The 21,466-nt window shown below is 41.8% G+C and overlaps 2 protein-coding genes across 4 annotated transcripts; both read left to right on the top strand.

Annotated features, from left to right (window-relative positions):
* The first annotated feature begins 178 nt into the window (after positions 1-178).
* Positions 179-9,457, top strand: pabpc4 (poly(A) binding protein, cytoplasmic 4 (inducible form)). Of its 2 annotated transcripts, none has more exons than XM_056591003.1 (15): positions 179-765; positions 3,861-4,054; positions 4,505-4,620; positions 5,791-5,930; positions 6,140-6,234; positions 6,460-6,597; positions 6,748-6,843; positions 6,980-7,255; positions 7,365-7,455; positions 7,561-7,650; positions 7,827-7,957; positions 8,074-8,164; positions 8,328-8,458; positions 8,778-8,902; positions 9,034-9,457. In XM_056591003.1, exons 1-14 carry the CDS (start codon positions 570-572, stop codon positions 8,877-8,879), a joined length of 1,887 nt encoding a protein of 628 aa, XP_056446978.1. In that variant the 5' UTR covers positions 179-569; the 3' UTR covers positions 8,880-8,902; positions 9,034-9,457. The 2 variants fall into 2 exon arrangements, with proteins under 2 accessions (XP_056446978.1, XP_056446977.1); XM_056591002.1 differs by having other exon boundaries at positions 7,362-7,455.
* A 994-nt stretch (positions 9,458-10,451) lies between these two features.
* ppie (peptidylprolyl isomerase E (cyclophilin E)) lies at positions 10,452-14,198 on the top strand. Of its 2 annotated transcripts, none has more exons than XM_056591170.1 (10): positions 10,452-10,551; positions 10,992-11,090; positions 11,188-11,231; positions 11,330-11,356; positions 11,764-11,845; positions 11,928-12,031; positions 12,187-12,310; positions 12,536-12,721; positions 13,515-13,657; positions 14,013-14,198. In XM_056591170.1, the coding sequence occupies exons 1-10, from the start codon at positions 10,521-10,523 to the stop codon at positions 14,079-14,081; spliced, it is 909 nt and encodes a 302-aa protein (XP_056447145.1). In that variant the 5' UTR covers positions 10,452-10,520; the 3' UTR covers positions 14,082-14,198. The 2 variants fall into 2 exon arrangements, with proteins under 2 accessions (XP_056447145.1, XP_056447146.1); XM_056591171.1 differs by having other exon boundaries at positions 10,541-10,649.
* The last annotated feature ends 7,268 nt before the right edge of the window (positions 14,199-21,466 follow it).

Raw genomic sequence — 21,466 nt, 5'->3', positions numbered from 1 at the left:
TAGCAGTCTCACCCAGATGTCGCTGTAGGGAACATGGCTGTGTGGTTGCGACGACAGTGTGCGCTCTCCCTTTTACGCTGCCCGCTCCCCTCTCCCTCCCCCTCCCCTAGCCCAAGTTTGACCCTTCCTCTGTACCACCGCTCGCCACTATAAAGTGCACATGTTTTCGTCCCGCAGTCTCTTTCCCCGGCCACAAACGAGCGTGGGTGTCAACTCACAGTTCTTGAAAAAAAACTTAAAAAATATAAAAATTAAAAAAAATCAAAATCTCTATAAAAACTAGCGACATAATTAAATACAAAAACGACTTTAAAAAAAATCGAAAAATATTTACTTAAAAGAAAAAAAAATACAAGAGTCCTCGGGCTTAACCCGAAGTTGGCGTCAACCGGCAGAAACTCTTATTGGGGTGTCATTCCTTCAATTTAGTGTTTAGGGTTAGGAAGGTCCGGCCAAGGAAACTTCTTCACCCATTAGCGAACCCTAGGTACTTTTAACATTGGACACGGAATACATCATCTGGTCTTGGTGGGAGAAATCGAGTTCATATTCTTGGTGAACTTCAAGTTATGAACACTGCGACAACCGGGAGTTATCCAATGGCTTCTCTCTATGTTGGCGATCTGCACCCCGATATCACGGAGGCTATGCTGTACGAGAAATTCAGCCCAGCTGGACCGGTGCTCTCGATTCGGGTATGCCGGGATATGATCACCAGACGTTCTCTGGGTTATGCCTACGTGAACTTCTCCCAACCTGCTGACGGTAAGTAGCCTAATGCATCGGGGAACCAATGTATTCATTGCATATACGCTTAATAAGAAAACATTTGAAATCAATGCATTAACTGCTACAGTAAGTAACGCCTCCACGCGTGCCATGGCATGGCCGTCCTGCTTGGTTTCAAACGAATCTAAACGAAACTAATTGCATGCAGTTTATATTCCATACTCAAAGCAGCATACATGTACCGGAGAAAATGCCACACGACGATTTCATTATAAGCTCTTGCCATGCGTTATGTCTTGATATTATCATTTACAGTAGGGCTTTGTATGACCCATATAATTGCAATGAACCAGTTATTGCAGAATAGCAGACATTCTTAGTTGCGTTAGGTCGGTCCCTATTCTATGAAACCTAAATCAGTGCGTTTTATAGGAGCTATATTCCACTATAGGGCCATCATTTACAGTGAGGGAAGTAGGCATTCTCGATATTCGCACACTAGACAAAAATGACCCATTTCTGCTCCTATTTAAAGGACCACTAAGGGACATTTCAGTACTGAAATTATTCCCTGATGCTCCGGTTTCTATAGCCTACTCACTGAAAAGACTACCGGTGGCGAACAACAACACTGAATGTCGTTACAGTGAGATAAGGCTGACATCTGCCACCATAGGCCTAGAATATCAAATAACTATCTCCCTTTGTTCTTAAATACATCTAGCTTATGTTCGAATTCATAATTTTCAACAAAGGCAGGCCTATTGGTACATACTAGATTGACCCCTTTCAATTGTTGAGGATTCAGTTGTATTGTTATAACAATAACTTGGAAAGGCTTTTTTTTTCTTTTTTCTCAAAGTCATGTCCCCTTGGAATAATGTTAAAGCATAGAGAACTGGAGGTTGGGTTTGTGAGTAGATTGTCTGCAAAGGAACAAGCCTGCTATTTGGACAAGGAAAGACTTTAAGACACTTTATCCCATCATACACATTGTGTACACCTGTCACTAGGCCTCCATGCTCAAACAGTGGGCTTTTTCTAGTTCGAGGTAGGAGAGTAAGTATTTCTTAGTATTTGAACACTCTTAGCTATGAATATTAAGGTCATTTAAGGCATATAGTTCAGGCTTATAAGGTATAAGTCACATCATTATGATTGGAATATTTATGGTAACTAAGATGTGACACCGGTGTGTGTAAACCTTTTCTATCCTGGTTGAATGTGTTTTGTCCATGTCCATGGTAGAGAATGTTTCAAGTAACACGCCAGGCCAAATAGCTCCCAGGGCCCCACTCTAAATTTAGAACCTTGTTTAGACCCCCTTACATTTGCCTGGCCATAATGGCTTCATGGCTCTTTAGTCTTAAAAACCCAGAAGATGAAAGAGACCACATGGCAAACTGTAGGCACAGAATGATTAACTCTTGTCCAGTCTACAGTTAGCACTGAATATTTTTTGTTATAGACTTTGTTGATCCTGTGACATTTATCTTTATTCCTGTGCTTTATAACATGTAGAAAATCAAGCACCAGGCAGGGAACCTTCTGGAATCGGTCCCACACGTTCGACACCACACACCTTCTGTGGCCATATATGTTGTGAAGTACAATCGCAGGGAAAACCGCTGAGGCCAGCAGTCGCACAGCACCTCTGTTTTGTTTACCAGACATTTCTGCTGAAAAGCTGTGTGTGTGTGTGTGTGTGTGTGTGTGTGTGTGTGTGTGTGTGTGTGTGTGTGTGTGTGTGTGTGTGTGTGTGTGTGTGTGTGTGTGTGTGTGTGTGTGTGTGTGTGTGTGTGTGTGTGTGTGTGTGTGTGTGTTGACTCTACAAAGGGAGGCTACCAGGAATGTGGGCTCTGATGGCTTTGAAAGCTAACCTGGGGACATGGCTATAGAAAAATAAAATGTTAGGATTTAGAAAGAGGTAAAAAGATTCTGACAATTTTGTTATCAATGTTAACAAAATTAACAATGTTAGTCATTCCTAAAAAATATATACAGTGTAGTCCAAAAATCGAAATAATTGCACCAAACACAAACATTTATATTATGAACAAATATTACATTCAAACACATTATCTTTGGTCAGAAGTGGTCAATGGTCTTCTTGACATGTGAGGGCAGAAGCATGTGTGCACTTCAACCCCCATGTGTGAGTGAGAGGCCCATGTGCTCACAGCTAGGCCACACCAGCTGCCACCTTCATGCCACCTGTCCCTCATGGCTCTGAGGACCACATGTTCTTTACGATGTCACACGTGGCTTTATAATGGTGTCTTCCCAAAGACCGAGAGCTGCAACTGTCGTCGAATGCACTCACAACGTTGTGCTTATGGTGAAATGGTAGAACAGTAATTAACGCTTGGAGTGTTGCCCAGTGGTGCATTCTTTTCTTCTTTTTGTGGATTTGTGTAGAGGGAACTCACTTATGGTGCCTTCAAAACAGTCTAGAGTTTCCGGGAATTTCGGAGGTTGGGACGTTAAGTTCGGAGGAAATCACCTTAAACACTCTGTTAAGTCGGAGATTTCCCTCTGAACTTTGTGCGGGAGTAGAGCAACCTGAGCCTCCGAGTTGACGTCACAAGTTAACAATGTCTGCCAATTTCATTGATGGACTAAAGTGAACTTGCAGCAAGCACTAAGAGGCGAACCTAACACCCATTCTATCATTTGCACTACGATACATTGTGGCTTACAATTATAAACATCACCTGATCAATTCTCCCTCATGTTCAACCATCGCAAGCAGTTCTAATAACTGATTCATCTGATTCAGCAACGAACGCAAAGAGGTCCCTGCGGGCATCCATACTTTGTTGTTGCGAAGTCTAGTCTCACACAATCTACTCCAATCTGTTTTTCCAGTTTTATGTCATAGCCTACGAATGTTTCCTGAACACTCTTATTTCGGAAGAAGGGAAGGTTTACGTAAAGACACGTAAGAGCTTCCGAACCTCTGAGCTCCCATTCTGTAAACTGTGGAGACAAAGTATAGAATGAACAAACAAGTTCATAAAACAACAACGGCAAGTGAGGTGTTGTTGTTGAAGTGCACATGCTCCCGCTCATCGCCCTTACATTGACCTCTTTGACCCCTTCTCTGCCCACCCCCCTCCCACCACCAACAGCGGAGAGAGCCTTGGACACCATGAACTTTGACGTGGTGAAGGGGAAGCCCATCAGAATTATGTGGTCCCAAAGAGACCCCTCGCTCAGGAAATCCGGCGTGGGCAACGTGTTCATCAAGAACCTGGACAAGTCGATCGACAACAAGGCCCTCTACGACACCTTCTCGGCCTTCGGCAACATCCTCTCATGCAAGGTAGGAACTGGAGTTGCTTTCACTGTGCCCTTTCAGGATTATTGCGTTTAAATGTTTCTGTTTACTAAGTAGAGTGTATTTAGGCCTCGGTGACCTCTCCCATGTGTGCTTGCTTCTGAAAAAGGTGTCATTTCTGAAATATTTGTCTTTAATTATTTTGAATTCCACGTCATGCAACACTATGACATTTTGAACACATGGTAGACAAAGTGTCTCTGAAGCTATTGGATAGCTTTAATATACACTTTTTGATATACTTCTAGGATTCAAAATGGAAGGCACAGAGAAGGATATTTGCTTTTAACATGCTACTTTTGACCAAGAATCTGCTTATAAAAAACACATAATAACATAACCAGAAGGGGAGGGGGCTTCCACGGCATTGTTTTAATTTCCAGGTGGTGCATGATGAAGGTGGCCCTAATCGTCTCCATGCCCTCTGTCTCCCAGGTGGTGTGCGATGAGAACGGCTCCAAGGGATACGCCTTTGTGCACTTTGAGACCCAAGATGCGGCCGACCGTGCCATTGAGAAGATGAACGGGATGCTGCTCAATGACCGCAAGGTGTGAGTGTCTCAGCGTCTCAAAGCCGGGGGGGGGGGGGTTTATGAAGGTTGTACAGTCCTTCTTTGCTGCTGGCAGTAGTTTCACTCTTTGGATCCTGAAGGGATTTATGTTAACTTTAAACCTGGCCACTGAAAGAAAAAATGAGCACCTCTGTATGCAGTGGGAGAAGAAGAGACTACAATTTCAGGACATGATTTGAGTATGGCAATATTTGTTATGCAAATGAGATGGCCGCTGTGTTTATAACAGCTGGCAGTGTCGGGTTAAGGTTTCACCGTCTCCGTCTCTATGTAGCTTGTTCGTTCTCTGTCGAGTTTTTAAGTGCTTTAAGAAGCCTTGTCCCTTTTGCATCGTGTTGCACCGCATTGTTGCTTGTTTCCTTTTGCGTGAATAACATCACTAAGAAGCATATTTCTTACAGTGTGAAGAGTCCTCTCCTTACTAACACAACCAACAAAAGAGTGTACTCTCCCTGCGCCAAACGTGTTCCCCGCTTGCCAACCTGTCTTGGAGTGTAACCGTCGTCGGGTGTGTACGTGTGTAATGACGCTTGTGTGTTTTAGTGATGGATCGTGTGCAGGAATGCAATACTGGAAGGCGGATTGGGCAAGGTGGTCCTAGCCAGGTATATACCTATCATTTTGGTCCTCCACAGCTTGCCTCTGCCTGCAAGCCTCTCTCCCTCCACCTCTCTCCATCCGAACCCTGCCGCCACAGTCTCAGGGAAACGGACTACGATGGATGTTCCAAATGTGTTGTCTGTGTTGGTTTTGTGTGACCCGTCTAATTGTTTGCCTGCTCCAGTGATATTAACAGTGAGTGTTTTGGTTTTTTATTGATAATCCCAGACTGGCAATGTCCCATATTGCAGTGTGGCCGTCAAAATGTGTATTGTTTATTGTCTTTTGTGTTTTCTGGTTTTTATTCGTTTGGTCATGAAGTGTAACTTCTCCTCCGTGCTCCTCTTGTGTGGTCAGGTCTCCCTCTATCTCAGTGTGGTGAGGATCCTACCTGGAGGCTTGGGGAACCGCAGTATATTAGACTGGGAAGAATAAACGATTGGCCCTTGGTTTTCCCTTCTCTTTTCGGACCATTTTACAAATGTTTCTGCTATCGCTCTCTCTCTCTCTCTCTCTCTGTCTCGCTCTCTCTTGCTCTCTGTCTCTCAGGTTCGTAGGTCGTTTCAAGTCTCGCAAGGAGCGGGAGGCTGAACTGGGGGCCAAAGCCAAGGAGTTCACCAATGTCTACATCAAGAACTTTAGTGACGATATGACTGACGACCAGCTGAAGGTGCTCTTCGACCAACACGGTAATCCCCAAACCTTAATCTTTCTTACATAGTGTATTAATACAAATATGTACTTCTTTTATTTTGAAAAAACGACTTTCTCTTGCTTATATTTGGAAAGATCTTTTCAAAATAAGGGCAATATATATTTGCATCAACCAAATTCCTTACGAAATCCTCAGTACAGTGGTGATTGTTGGCTATAAAGCAGCCTCTTGTGTGACTTGCAGGTAGAACGCTCAGTGTGAAGGTAATGACAGACCCCTCCGGCAAATCCAGAGGCTTTGGATTTGTTAGTTATGAGAAACATGAGGACGCCAACAGGGTATGTGTGATGACAATACCACTTGGTAGCATGCTTGAGTCTTACTTTATTATTTTTATAATTTCGTCACATCTTGAAGATCTAAATGTTGTGTGTGTGTGTGTGTGTGTGTGTGTGTGTGTGTGTGTGTGTGTGTGTGTGTGTGTGTGTGTGTGTGTGTGTGTGTGTGTGTGTGTGTGTGTGTGTGTGTGTGTGTGGTGTGGTCATGGGTGTGTGTGTTAAAAGGCGGTGGAAGAAATGAATGGCACAGAGGTCCAGGGCAAGACTGTGTTTGTGGGTCGCGCTCAGAAGAAGATGGAGCGCCAGGCTGAGCTAAAGAGGCGGTTTGAGATGCTAAAACAGGAACGCATCAGTCGCTACCAGGTCAGCCGAGAGTGGTGCTGTTCATTGATGGCTCTATTTTGGTTAAATGTTCAGTTAGCTGCTAGATATATGAAAACAATATTACATAACAAAATTAGTTTTGAATGAATTTAAGACGCCTTGGCTTGCTTGTTCTACTTCTTCTTCCAGGGTGTTAACCTGTACATCAAGAACCTTGATGACACCATCGATGACGAGAAACTGCGCAAGGAGTTCTCTCCATTCGGATCCATCACCAGTGCGAAGGTAAGACGACACCCAACAGCATGTTGTGTTCAAGGTAATCCCCGACATTGACCCGCAGCAGTGTTGAGAAGCACACTCTTTACATGTAGCATCCTGTGTGATCCGGTCTGAGGCGTGACGCGTCCTGGTGCTTCAGGTCATGCTGGAGGAGGGCCGCTCCAAGGGGTTCGGCTTCGTCTGCTTCTCCTCCCCGGAGGAGGCCACCAAGGCCGTGACCGAGATGAACGGCCGCATCGTGGGCTCCAAGCCCCTCTACGTGGCCCTGGCCCAGCGCAAAGAGGAGCGCAAGGCCCACCTCACCAACCAGTACATGCAGCGCATCGCCGGCATGAGGGCCCTGCCCGCCAACGCCATCATCAACCAGTTCCAGCCCGCCAGTGGCTACTTCATGCCCGCCGTGCCCCAAGTTGGGGTATGTCAGACCCCGAAACGAAAGGCCTATGAAGATAATGGATATGACTTGTAAAACACTAAGCAGTGCTATTCAAAGCTTGACTGGAATTGCTTTGTGTGTGCAGCAGGCGCAGAACAGGACCACTTACTACGCACCCAATCAGATGGCCCAGATGAGACCCAACCCACGTTGGCAACAGCAAGGTGGACGGGGTCAAGGTGAGCACGTCGCCCGCTGGCAGTCGTACACCTAGCTAGCCTATCAGCATGGCCTATCAGCCGATGGAAGGCCCTTGTAGACCTTCTCCTCTGCCCCTCCTACAGGGGGCTTCCAGGGAATGCCGGGCTCCCTGCGGCAGCCGGGACCCCGCGGCAACATGAGACACATGTCCCCCAATTCTAACGCACCGCGAGGTAGCCTCACACAAGACACATCCGCATGACCTGTCTTATGAGTAGATCCACTGTAGTAGATCCATAATGAATGGATCCATAATCTCCTATCAATAGCAGGTCCTCAAGTTGATACAATACTCCAGTCTCTTGTCAGCGGCCGATCCTAAGGCTGACCTCCTTATCCGTACCTCCAGGTGGCGCCCAGCCCATGGGTCCCCGTCCCTCCATGGGGGTCGCAGCTCCCCGGGCCATGCCACCCTACAAGTACGCCTCCGGGGTGCGGAACCCCAACCCCCAGGGCGTGCAGCCAATCGCCTTACAGCAGGTAGCGTCTACGGTCGCGTCACAGCCCACGTCACGCCGCTTCTGTAACCTTAGTGTGTTGATTTGTGTTTTTGTTTTTTTGTCATGTAATGTGGTTCCTCTTGCGCCCTCCTCCAGGCTCAGCCAGCAGTGCATGTGCAGGGACAGGAACCCCTGACATCCTCCATGCTGGCGGCCGCTCCTCCCCAGGAGCAGAAGCAGATGCTGGGTAACCACGACTATATATACTGTACACTGAAAGTGACACGACTGGGATCCAAGTGCAAAAAGATCCACGCAACGTTTAGACCAAACCGACAGCAATTGCGATGGCAATGGGTGTTGAAAAGTCGATGCATTTTGTAACCCTTTTTCCCTGTCTTTCTCTCCAGGGGAGCGTCTCTTCCCTCTCATTCAGTCCATGCATGCCAGCCTGGCAGGGAAGATCACCGGCATGCTGCTGGAGATCGACAACTCAGAGCTGCTGCACATGCTGGAGTCCCAGGAGTCGCTGCGCTCTAAGGTAAGTTACCCGCGTTCCTCATGACCTCATTCTTCTTTCATGCAATGATAGACAGCGCCATCGGACCAAAGCGTATGGAAGCTGAAATCTTTAATATCCTGTTTTTGTTGTCGATTGTTGTTTGTAATCTTGGTGAGGTGTCCCCTGAAAAATAGACAATTAATCTCAATGGTACTAACCATGTTTAAAATAAGATAAAATAAATAATGTCTTCCTTGTATTTATTGGACTTAGTATGATCCACTTCTTGCATTGTATCTGCCAATGCGTGCGTCATGAGTTACTGTGTGAGTGAATACTGGTGTCTGTGTTGTTCCAGGTGGACGAGGCTGTCGCTGTCCTTCAGGCGCATCAGGCCAAGAAAGATGCCACACAGAGAGTCGGGGGCCTCACTTCCACTGCACCTGCTGCCTCCTCCTAAAGACACAGCGCTTTGTTGCAATGGTAGGAGCGTGTTGATTTACAGCATGCATCCGTGCTATCCACCAGTTGATGTCAAATGGGGTAGTTTCACTCTTGAGTTGTATGAGATATGCTTTCGATCACATTATGTCTTTCATATTTGTGTTTTTCAGAGCACAGACCATGTTCTACACTGGATCTAGTCTGCCAGTGGGAATACTTCAGACAAAGGATAATGGAAGAATCAAGAATTAAAAAAACGAAATACTTTTCATTGCACTGTAATAATTATGCCAAACTGTGTACCAAAAGCATTTATGCAAATAACAGCCTGTTCTTTTGATTCAAGGCCCTTAAAGTCACGGCCAAGGACAGACTTTTTTCTATAAACAGAATAGACATTGCTCTACTTCTTTGGTTGAAAGTTTTATGATTGACTTGGTTTAATTTAATTAAAGGGACGTCCTCATCCCAACATGTTATCAGGGGTGTGAAGTGTTATCAGAAAAATAATATAGCAAATTTACCAATGATGTGTACTTCTCAATAAAAAACTAATATTGCAACTTTCCAATGTTGTGTAAGACTTTCTTTGATCTACTATACTATAATACTATCATTTACTCAAAAACCAATTTCAGATAGGCTTATTGGTTCATGGATATAGAATTGACCTACAAACTACTACTAATAACACTACATTTTATTTTAAAAGCACCTTTCAAGGCACCCAAGGACACTGTACAAAAAAAATGCATATACTCAAAGTACATACATAGTCAACAGCAGTCATACACATGATCAGATAAAACTGACAATATGGACATAGTACACTCAGACAGGGACAAAAAAGTGAATAGGACAGACATGGACACGGGCTGGGTACATTAAAAGGCATAAATGCAGTGGGTAAATACACATAGGTACACTCAGTGGGGGTACAGTCATGACATTTGGCATAGAGTGCAAACAAGATGTAGAGATGAAAACAAGTAAAACAGGGGGATATAAAAAGAGGTGGGGCAAGTAGAATCAGAGGGTGAAAAGGAAAGCTGAACTAAAAAGGTGTGTTTTTAACTTAAAGTTTTAAAAGTGGATGTTGTTGTTCTTTGGCGCATCACAAGCGGCAGGGCATTCCAGAGTTTGGGGATTGCCAAACTGAAAGCCCTGTCACCCATGGAGCGAAGCCGGGATGAGAGGACTGCAAAAAGACAGACAGCTGAGAAACGAAGGGTGTGGGTTTGCTGTTAAGGGGTAAGTAGGTTTGATAGAATGATTTTGTATTGAATGCGGTAGTGGACAGGGAGCCAATGCAACTGTTAAAGGATGGGAGTGATTTGATCCCAGGGCCTGGTGCGGGTGAGTAGCCTTGCAGCAGAGTTACTGATGCAGATACTGGCTCAATAAAAGTAAACTCAAAAAAAGTTTGAATTAGTAGTTGTGTTAACATTTGTGTAAAAACAAACAGTGCTTTTTAATGGGAATGGAAGCATTTGATGCTTTACATTTAAAAAAAAAAAAGTATCTATCACTATCCCTGTTATATCCGTACTGGGGGTAGATGGCGCTACAGCTCGATGTAAACGTCATAGGCGGGCTTTGAATACCATCCTCCAATGAGAAGAGGCTATGGGGTTATAGTTGAAAGTTCAAATCCAACATGGCGTCGACCAAACGAGTGCTTTATGTTGGTGAGTTAACAATAGTATTTCATTGATTCATGTTTTACGGTTGTAAATATCCATAAGGATTTTATCAAGAAAGAAAAACTACTTGACCCTAGACATGTGTAGGTTATATGTTTATCTGTAGGTTATCAACGAGTTAAATACGCATTTGTAAAAGATGTAAACTACATCCTGCGTAAAGTTGTTCAGCCCCAAAACAAGAACTCAAGACAAGAACTTTTTAATGCCACGTAGTTAATGGTGTTCGGTTAAATGTGATTTATAATCGGTGACGACGGAGACCACATTAGCTAATACTGCTTCTATTGTGCAACATATGCTATGCAATCAAAGAGTTGGCTGCTACAACTTCACCGATCATCACTACTCAATGAATTTCTTCCAAGGCAGTCGTTCAGTATATTTGCCTGCCGCTTTTCCTCAACCTTTGTTGTTTCTGACAGGTGGTCTAGCAGAAGAGGTGGATGAGAAGGTGATGCATGCAGCCTTTATTCCATTTGGTGATATCACAGACATCCAGATACCGTTAGACTATGAAACGGGTAAGGATGAAAACGAATCACAAATGTTTCCATCAGACAGGAGATGTAGATATAAGAATGGCTTGATAATATTGCTTGTTTTCCTTCTCATTTACAGAAAAGCACCGAGGTTTCGCATTTATTGAGTTTGAATTGGCAGAGGTATGTGCTGGCTAGTGAGTCCATTTGTGTTGTGCTGTTGCCATCTAGTGGATCACGATTGCTATCAAACTTGCCTACTTTCTTTTGTACTTTCTAAGGATGCTGCAGCGGCAATTGATAACATGGTGAGTTAAATACATAATTTAAACCTGGTTTGATTACCCTTATATGAATACGGATCTGACGGATGGTTGGCAGTAGCCATATCAGTCTTGTAGACCACATTTTTCATCATCCCAGTTGAAATGATACTACTCTGCATGACTACTCCCTCTTTTCTTGTTTCTTATTGTTTATAGTTAAACACATGAATTTATACTTCTTTCAATTCCTTAAAATTTGTCGCATATTTATTTGTCTGAATGAATCTGCGGCCTTGTTTTAAACGATTTAATGTATTTGATGGTGTCATATTCTAACTACAATGAAAATTAAAAGTTAAATTTCAAGCCCTGTATATATGCATATTTTTGTGACACCAGCTTTGGCTTTCCAGTAAAAGTTTTCTTAACATCCCTTTTCTTTTCCACAGAATGAATCGGAGCTCTTCGGGCGAACGATCAGAGTGAACATTGCCAAACCTATGAGGATCAAAGAGGGCTCGTCTCGACCAGGTAAATCATGCTATAAAACCGAACACCAGGGGACTATCAGAGCCCAAGTCCTCGTCTTACTAACTCCTTGTGTCCACCGCAGTGTGGTCGGATGACGACTGGCTGAAGAAGTTCTCTGGGAAGACTGCAGAGGAGGGTGAGGTGGAGGAGTCAGCGGGGCCCACGGCCGCTACTGACACCCAGGAGGTGAGGCTTCTCATGGGCTGGATCAATATAAATGGATGCTAATCCTAATGATCCATCACCGGGGAATCAATTGTTTTGCTAGATGTGCGTGACATCTCCTCATAGAGGGAAATGGAAAATGATATTTATTTATTATTCATTTTTTTTATTAATAGGGTGAACCACCAGCCAAAAAGGGCCGGGTAAATCCCCAGGTCTACATGGACATAAAGATTGGAAACAAACCCGCGGGCAGGCTTCGCTTCCTCCTGCGGGCCGACATCGTTCCAATGACAGCAGGTGTCCACACCACTTCCTCCATTCAATGCCAATGACCTCATGATTTCACTGGAATAACATACCATTACCTTGTTTAACCCCAAGTCTTCTATAATGAATATTGATATACAAATAGGCAATATATAAATTGATAGATTGCTTTCTATAAATGAATCTGAGTGTCTTTGATGAAACAAGCGTTTTCCAGTGTTTTTCAACCGTTTTTTTCCCGTCGCCCTTGTGTAGAGAACTTCCGCTGCTTGTGCACGCATGAAAAGGGCTTCGGCTTCAAGGGGAGCTGCTTCCACCGCGTCATCCCCCAGTTCATGTGCCAGGGAGGAGACTTCACCAACCACAACGGCACCGGCGGCAAGTCCATCTACGGCCGCAAGTTTGACGACGAGAACTTTGTCCTCAAACACACCGCCGCAGGTGAGGCTTTTTTCTTCAGCGATGGTGGATAGCTTGGGAAGAGTATGGCCTCCATTTGGATGTTGGCTTTTTTCTTGTTTGAGTCTGTTTACCTTATTAATGCCTTAGCGATAGTCTATTACATGCATTGAACGAAATATGAAGGTACTTATGGCCCGGTTCCCTGTTACATTTTTGGTGCAGAACAATAAGTACAATAAGCAATAGGTTCTTACCTATCAAATACAGTGAGATAATTGTCATGTGTCAACATTGCTCCTCAATGGAACGTGCCCCTTTTGGGTCTTCAAACATCATCATGTCGGTACATGACATGCATATTTGTAGCTCAATATTTCGGCCTGCTCTCCAAATGCACCCCTGTAACTCTGGGGATCACATGCTGTCACCACCGCAGATTATTGAGATGAAAAAACACAGGTCCTTTGAACCACTTTCTGATGTCGAATCAGTCATTTGTAAATAGTTGTTTTTATTCAATACTTCCTTGATTTTTTTCGTCCATTGTTTTGAGCAAAGCATTCCAAACATGGCTGTACTCTGGCTGTATTAATAAGAACTGACAATGCGACACAAGTTGATATTCCCTGTGTAGTCACGTGTTCATGAGGAGGGTTGGTACTTTCATGTACCCAATTAGACATTAGAAAGTGGTCAAAAAGACCAGGGTAGTTTCCTCCCCAGCGATCATGCGGGTTCCTCCATGGGTCATGTAGAGTGCAGGGGCAGATATGGAGGCTAGCATATTTTGGCATGCGTATATCTTGACCGTGCTTCTCTCTGCTGCATCAAGGTCAACTGTCCATGGCTAACTCGGGCCCAAACTCCAACGGCTCCCAGTTCTTCATCACAACAGACAAGACTGACTGGCTGGACGGCAAGCACGTGGTGTTTGGAGACCTTGTGGAGGGCATGGATGTGATCCACGCCATGGAGGTAAAGGCCTTCACTGAGGATGCACCTTACCTGTAGGCTGCTGTTGCAGTGCACCGAAACCTACAATAGTCATTTGTTCATGTTATGAACAAGTGATATTGTTGCTACTGAAGTTGTTGTGATAAAAATAAAATGCTTATATTATGAATCTAGTTTTTAAGGAAGTAATGGTTGAAATGATGTCCAAATGCACATTTCTAGAATAAAAGGCTGGTCTTGTTATACGCTTCTTTCAATTGTACGTAATGTTTTGTTTCTTGGCTTGAGCTTTCTATGAAAAACAGTGGCCTTGGCTTTACACTTTTTATAAAAGTAAAGGAATACAATTGGTGACCTGTATTTTTCTCTCTCACAGGCACAAGGAACAAAAGATGGCAAGCCAAAACAGAAAGTGATCATATCAGATTGTGGAGAATATGTTTGAAAATGTCTTGCCAAAAGGCATACGAGAACTGTGTATGTGTTGCTTTTGCAATTCTCTGCCATGTAAATATTTCAATAAAAAAACTTTTATAAAGAAGCTAAATCAATCTTTGTAATTTTCTTCCAATATCTAACCTTGTAATGGGTGATCCGTCATTGGTTAACCAAAAGATTGTAATGAGTGTGTCAAAGGTATTTCAAAATAATATAATCAGTTTCCACTTACTATTTTTTATAAAACAACTTTGGTTCTCTTACATGTTTGTTCCATGACAGAATATTCCAGTGCGTGACTGGCAGTATCTTGTATCAGTTATCTTTGGTTTCTGACGGCATGACATTTGGGAGTCACCTTTTTTTTTGGATAAGCTTTTAGGGAATCAGATTATCCTGAATACCTTTTTATTTATTTTACTTTATCGATAAATGTTCAACATGGACGACATAACCAAGCAATAACCTAAAAACTGGAAAAATACAAATGGTAAACAAACATGAGGTCATGGGATGTGAAGGAAATTTAAAAAAATGAATGTCACATATGAAACGTACTAGGACATATGAAAGATATGAAGATTAATCATTTTATGAAACGTCTGTCACATTGGCCAAATAAATACTACATTTTCCACACCGTCTTTCTCCAAGCTCTTCTTGGAACCGAATGGAGGGGGTTGTCTGTTCTAAGAGATGGAGGTTATTAACAAAATTGACAAAGAGGCCAGCAGTAGGGCATTATTTCTGAAGCCAGTATTTTGTTATGGCCTTTTTGCTTGCTGCCAACGAGATCTTTAGGAGGAAAGCATCATCTTAACTTAGCCTGTCAGGTATATGTCCAAGAGAAAGGGATCTGAATGGTGCACTGGAATGGAGTCCGAAACCCAGAGTTATCTAAATTATTGTCACTTCCTCCTTCCTTCCAGAAAGTCTGATTAGAGGGGCAACAGCAGCATTCATGAGCATGATCCAACATGATTCCTCCACATTCCCTCCAGCAACATAGCTGAGTTCCAGTTTGTTTAGATTTAGATGTTGGAGTGATAAAGAAGCAAATCATGTTTCTCCAGCAGAAATCCCTCCCGGTCAGGGAGTTGGTGGAGGATGACTGCTGAATACCATTATTGACCAACCATGACAGCCTAAAGGTGTGCCTTCATGCCATTTGAATAGTTTCACTTAATTATTGCTTTGTATAAACCTTCTCAATCTTGGGGTCCCAATGTGGGGTAACCTGACATGCAGATGGGTTCGAGGAGCATTTCTGACTTTAAACAATATGTCTTTTTAGGGGGATACACAGGGACTGTTCCAAGGACAGGGCCCCTAGGAGCTGGGTTCCTGAAAACCTCGGACAGGGAAAGGTCCCAGAACATTGTCCACAGTCCCAGGAGGGGGACTTGGTTCCTGCCTTAAAATGGGGTCCAGGTTAAGTGGGGTCCACTCTCTCCTTCCTCCCCCATGTTAACCATATTACCAAAACTGCCTTTTTCCACCTCCGAAACATCGCCCGCCTCCGCCCCAACCTGTCAACTACCGCTGCTGCGACACTCATCCATGCTTTCATTTCATCCAGGCTTGACTACTGCAATGGTCTTCTCTACGGCACCACCAACAAAGTCCTCAAAAAACTTCAATATGTCCAGAACTCAGCTGCACGCCTCCTCACTGGTACCCGCTCCAGAGAACACATCACACCTGTCCTCCGTGAACTACATTGGCTTCCAATTAAACACAGAATCAACTACAAAATCTTATTCATCACCTACAAGGCCCTCAACAGCCTAGCCCCCCCCTACCTTGCCGACCTCCTCCATCACCACGCCCCCTCCCGATTCTCAGGTCCAATTCTGCCAACCTGCTACAAGTTCCACGGACTGAGCGACGGACTTGGGGTGATCGGGCCTTCTCAGTTGCTGCCCCCACCCTTTGGAATTCACTCCCCTCCCACATCAAAGTCTCTCCAACCCTCTCTTCTTTCAAATCTGCCCTCAAAACATACCTTTTCACACTAGCCTTCCCCACCTAACTCCCACCTTATTCTTCATGTTTAACCTCTGTTTTTATTCCTAGTCTGTCTTACATAGTTTTGATAGGCCAATATGTAAAGCGTCTTAGAGTACCATATTAAGCGCTATATAAATTTCATTTATTATTATTATTATTATTATTATTAAAACAAAAAGCTTGTGAACCCCTGAACAATAAGATTAAAACATTATTCTACAAACATAATCTCTTATAAAAAAAGGTTTTTGTAGTTTGACAGAAATTGACAGAAATAAATAATTATAGTTGGAATTAAGTTAAAAGCAGGGCAATAATAGTTTAATTTATCATAATAAATGAAACAATCATAATACGATTTTCTATTACATCAGGAAATACAAATAGGAGTCCTAACTTATTGTATAGATTATCGAACATTAAGTGTTGACTTACACACATTTTTGATTGCAAAGGCCAAATTCAGATGACGGAGAGCGTGCGACTTGGCAGCAGGGACGCGGGAAGTCAGTCCGAGGGGGAAGTGCTGAGAGAGAGTCTATATAAAGACGTCATAATAAATTCTGCGCACCATCCATTTTTTTCTTTTTTATATCCATCTTTTTTTGCCAACCAGTTTACGTGCGGGATTCCAGAATCAAAACGATAACATTCAACGTGTCTATTAATATGGCAGCAACATTTGACACCAGTTTTGGAATGCAGTTTTAGAATGTACGACAGATGTTGAACACCAACATGCTTACGTAAAATCAGCATAGTACCATATTCAGCTATGGACAGTTCTGCGTTGTGCGTCATAGCCTACGTCAGCCTACACAGACAATGTTCTAAATAAAATGAAATGATAATATGATAAATATAAAAAAAAGGGTGGATGTCAATAATTTAATGGAAAATTGTGTTGTATGATAAAATTATACAAAAAAAAAGAAAGTATTGATTTATTCAGAAAACGTTCTCACCCTAAGCACCCCCACTTCCCGCGTCCCTGGGTTACACTGTTGTTTTTTATTGGTCGTCATGAAAAAAAACATAAGGGGTAACACTGTCGATATTTATCAATTAAAACATAGGGGGTAACACTGTCGTTTTTATCAAATGAAACATGAGGGGTGACACTGTCGTTTTTCTTTGGTCGTCATGAAAAAAAACATAAGGGGTAACACTGTTGTTTTTTATTGGTTTTCAAGAAAAAAAACATAAGGGGTAACACTGTTGTTTTTTATTGGTCGTCATGAAAAAAAACATAAGGGGTAACACTGTTTTTTTTTATTGGTCGTCATGAAAAAAAACATAAGGGGTAACACTGTTGTTTTTTATTGGTCGTCATGAAAAAAAACATAAGGGGTAACACTGTTGTTGTTTTTTGGTCGTCTTGAAAATAAACATAAGCGGTAACACTGTTGTTTTTTATTGGTCGTCATGAAAAAAAACATAAGGGGTAACACTGTTGTTTTTTATTGGTCGTCATGAAAAAAAACATAAGGGGTAACACTGTTGTTCTTTATTGGTCGTCATGAAAAAAAACATAAAGGGTAACACTGTTGCCTTTGTCAAATAAAATATAAGGGGTAACATTGTCGTTTTTTATTGGTCGTCATTAAAAAAAACATAAGGGAAATAATAGAAATACACACATACATTTTAATGTCATGTATATCCTCTTTATTGATGATTGATTTTTGTGTTTTGTCATCGCCTCAGTGGTGCAGTGGAGTGCACTCTGCCTAACCCACTGGAGACCGGGGTTCAAGTCCGCCTGAAGTCGTTCATGTGAATTATAAAGTGAAGTATAACCTTTGTGATGACTTTATCCGGTGTCTTGATGGTGCATTTTTAAGTTTGGAGGTTAACACTCTAAACAGCTCATGTTCGGATCCCCGCAAAAACGTTGACAAGGGTGCCACTGTTGTTATTTATTGGTCAACATGGAAAAAACATGAGGGGTAACATTGTAAGATTATTGGTCGTCATGAAAATAAACATAAGGGGTAACACTGTTGTTTTTTATTGGTCGTCATGAAAAAAAACATAAGGGGTAACACTGTTGTTTTTTATTGGTCGTCATGAAAAAAAACATAAGGGGAAACACTGTTGTTGTTTTTTGGTCGTCATGAAAATAAACATAAGGGGTAACACTGTTGTTCTTTATTGGTCGTCATGAAAAAAAACATAAGGGGTGACACTGTTGTTCTTTATTGGTCGTCATGAAAAAAAACATAAAGGGTAACACTGTTGTTTTTTGTTGGTCGTCATGAAAAAAAACATAAGGGGTAACACTGTTGTTTTTTATTGTTCGTCATAAAAAAAAACATAAGGGGTAACACTGTTGTTTTTTATTGGTCGTCATGAAAAAAAACATAAGGGGTAACACTGTTGTTTTTTATTGTTCGTCATAAAAAAAAACATAAGGGGTAACACTGTTGTTTTTTATTGGTCGTCATGAAAAAAAACATAAGGGGTAACACTGTTGTTTTTTATTGGTCGTCATGAAAAAAAACATAAGGGGTAACAGTGTTACCCCTTATGTTTTTTTTCATGACGACCAATAAAAAACAACAGTGTTACCGTAACACTGTTGTTTTTTATTGGTCGTCATGAAAAAAAACATAAGGGGTAACACTGTTGTTCTTTATTGGTCGTCATGAAAAAAAACATAAAGGGTAACACTGTTGCCTTTGTCAAATAAAATATAAGGGGTAACATTGTCGTTTTTTATTGGTCGTCATTAAAAAAAACATAAGGGAAATAATAGAAATACACCTCCTCATCCTCATCGTCATCCGCTTATCCGGGGTCGGGTCGCGGGGGGAGCAGCTCAAGCAGGGGGCCCCAGACTTCCCTTTCCCGGGCCACATTGACCAGCTCTGACGGGGGGATCCCGAGGCGTTCCCAGGCCAGTGTTGAGATATAATCTCTCCACCTAGTCCTGGGTCTTCCCCGAGGTCTCCTCCCCACTGGACGTGCCTGAAACACCTCCCAAGGAAGGCGCCCAGTGGGCATCCTTACCAGATGCCCTGTTGTTATTTATTGGTCAACATGGAAAAAACATGAGGGGTAACACTGTAAGATTATTGGTCGTCATGAAAATAAACATAAGGGGTAACACTGTTGTTTTTTATTGGTCGTCATGAAAAAAAACATAAGGGGTAACACTGTTGTTTTTTATTGGTCGTCATGAAAAAAAACATAAGGGGAAACACTGTTGTTGTTTTTTGGTCGTCATGAAAATAAACATAAGGGGTAACACTGTTGTTCTTTATTGGTCGTCATGAAAAAAAACATAAGGGGTGACACTGTTGTTCTTTATTGGTCGTCATGAAAAAAAACATAAAGGGTAACACTGTTGTTTTTTGTTGGTCGTCATGAAAAAAAACATAAGGGGTAACACTGTTGTTTTTTATTGTTCGTCATAAAAAAAAACATAAGGGGTAACACTGTTGTTTTTTATTGGTCGTCATGAAAAAAAACATAAGGGGTAACACTGTTGTTTTTTATTGGTCGTCATGAAAATAAACATAAGGGGTAACACTGTTGTTTTTTATTGTTCGTCATGAAAAAAAACATAAGGGGTAACACTGTAGTTTTTTATTGGTCGTCATGAAAAAAAACATAAGGGGTAACACTGTTGTTCTTTATTGGTCGTCATGAAAAAAAACATAAGGGGTAACACTGTTGTTTTTTATTGGTCGTCATGAAAATAAACATAAGGGGTAACACTGTTGTTTTTTATTGTTCGTCATGAAAAAAAACATAAGGGGTAACACTGTTGTTTTTTATTGGTCGTCATGAAAAAAAACATAAGGGGTAACACTGTTGTTCTTTATTGGTCGTCATGAAAAAAAACATAAGGGGTAACACTGTTGTTCTTTATTGGTCGTCATGAAAAAAAACATAAAGGGTAACACTGTTGTTTTTTATTGGTCGTCATGAAAAAAAACATAAGGGGTAACACTGTTGTTTTTTATTGGTCGTCATGAAAAAAAACATAAGGGGTAACACTGTTGTTTTTTATTGGTCGTCATGAAAATAAACATAAGGGGTAACACTGTTGTTTTTTATTGGTCGTCATGAAAAAAAACATAAGGGGTAACACTGTTGTTTTTTATTGGTCGTCATGAAAAAAAACATAAGGGGTAACACTGTTGTTCTTTATTGGTCGTCATGAAAAAAAACATAAAGGGTAACACTGTTGCCTTTGTCAAATAAAATATAAGGGGTAACATTGTCGTTTTTTATTGGTCGTCATTAAAAAACCCATAAGGGAAATAATAGAAATACACACATACATTTTAATGCCATGTATATCCTCTTTATTGATGATTGATTTTTGTGTATTGCTATCGCCTCAGTGGTGCAGTGGAGTGCACTCTGCCTAACCCACTGGTGACCGGGGTTCAAGTCCGCCTGATGTCGTCTGTTGGAAGGCTGGTGTCTCTATTTCATGTGAATTATAAAGTCAAGTATAACCTTTGTGATGACTTTATCCGGTGTCTTGATGGTGCATTTTTAAGTTTGGAGGTTAACACTCTAAAAAGCTCATGTTCGGATCCCCGCAAAAACGTTGACAAGGGTGCCACTGTTGTTATTTATTGGTCAACATGGAAAAAACATGAGGGGTAACACTGTAAGATTATTGGTCGTCATGAAAATAAACATAAGGGGTAACACTGTTGTTTTTTATTGGTCGTCATGAAAAAAAACATAAGGGGTAACACTGTTGTTTTTTATTGGTCGTCATGAAAAAAAACATAAGGGGTAACACTGTTGTTTTTTTTTGGTCGTCATGAAAATAAACATTAGGGGTAACACTGTTGTTTTTTATTGGTCGTCATGAAAAAAAACATGAGGGGTAACACTGTTGTTTTTTATTGGTCGTCATGAAAAAAAACATAAGGGGTAACACTGTTGTTTTTTATTGGTCGTCATGAAAAAAAACATAAGGGGTAACACTGTTGTTTTTTATTGGTCGTCATAAAAAAACCATAAGGGGTAACACTGTTACCCCTTATGTTTTTTTTCATGACAAAAAAAACATAAGGGGTAACACTGTTACCCCTTATGTTTTTTTTCATGACGACCAATAAAAAACAACAGTGTTACCGTAACACTGTTGTTTTTTATTGGTCGTCATGAAAAGAAACATAAGGGGTACCACTGTTGTTTTTTATTGGTCGTCATGAAAAAAAAAATGAAGGGGTGACACTGTTGACACTATTATGTATTGTCATCGCCACAGTGTTGCAGTGGAGTGCACTCTGCCTAACCCACTGGAGACCATGGCTCAATTTCTGTGGAAAACACAATATCTTTAATTTTAAACGTAATGCTATCATGTATATTGCATATTGTCATATATAACCTCAGACCGAAATCCAT

This window comes from Gadus chalcogrammus, chromosome 5 (assembly GCF_026213295.1).
Source record: "Gadus chalcogrammus isolate NIFS_2021 chromosome 5, NIFS_Gcha_1.0, whole genome shotgun sequence".
NCBI lineage: Eukaryota > Metazoa > Chordata > Actinopteri > Gadiformes > Gadidae > Gadus > Gadus chalcogrammus.
This window is presented reverse-complemented; position numbering and strand designations above follow the sequence as displayed.

What these genes read in the sequence shown, in the direction of transcription:
- pabpc4 (XM_056591002.1), top strand. Translation starts at nt 570, where the DNA reads ATGAACACTGCGACAACCGGGAGTTATCCAATGGCTTCTCTCTATGTT. An exon ending in AACATGAGGACGCCAACAGG is followed by an intron (nt 6,235 to 6,459) that starts GTATGTGTGATG and finishes GTGTGTTAAAAG; the next exon opens with GCGGTGGAAGAAATGAATGG. An exon ending in GATCCATCACCAGTGCGAAG is followed by an intron (nt 6,844 to 6,979) that starts GTAAGACGACAC and finishes CTGGTGCTTCAG; the next exon opens with GTCATGCTGGAGGAGGGCCG.
- ppie (XM_056591170.1), top strand. Translation starts at nt 10,521, where the DNA reads ATGGCGTCGACCAAACGAGTGCTTTATGTTG. An exon ending in CAGCGGCAATTGATAACATG is followed by an intron (nt 11,357 to 11,763) that starts GTGAGTTAAATA and finishes TCTTTTCCACAG; the next exon opens with AATGAATCGGAGCTCTTCGG. An exon ending in ATGTGATCCACGCCATGGAG is followed by an intron (nt 13,658 to 14,012) that starts GTAAAGGCCTTC and finishes TCTCTCTCACAG; the next exon opens with GCACAAGGAACAAAAGATGG.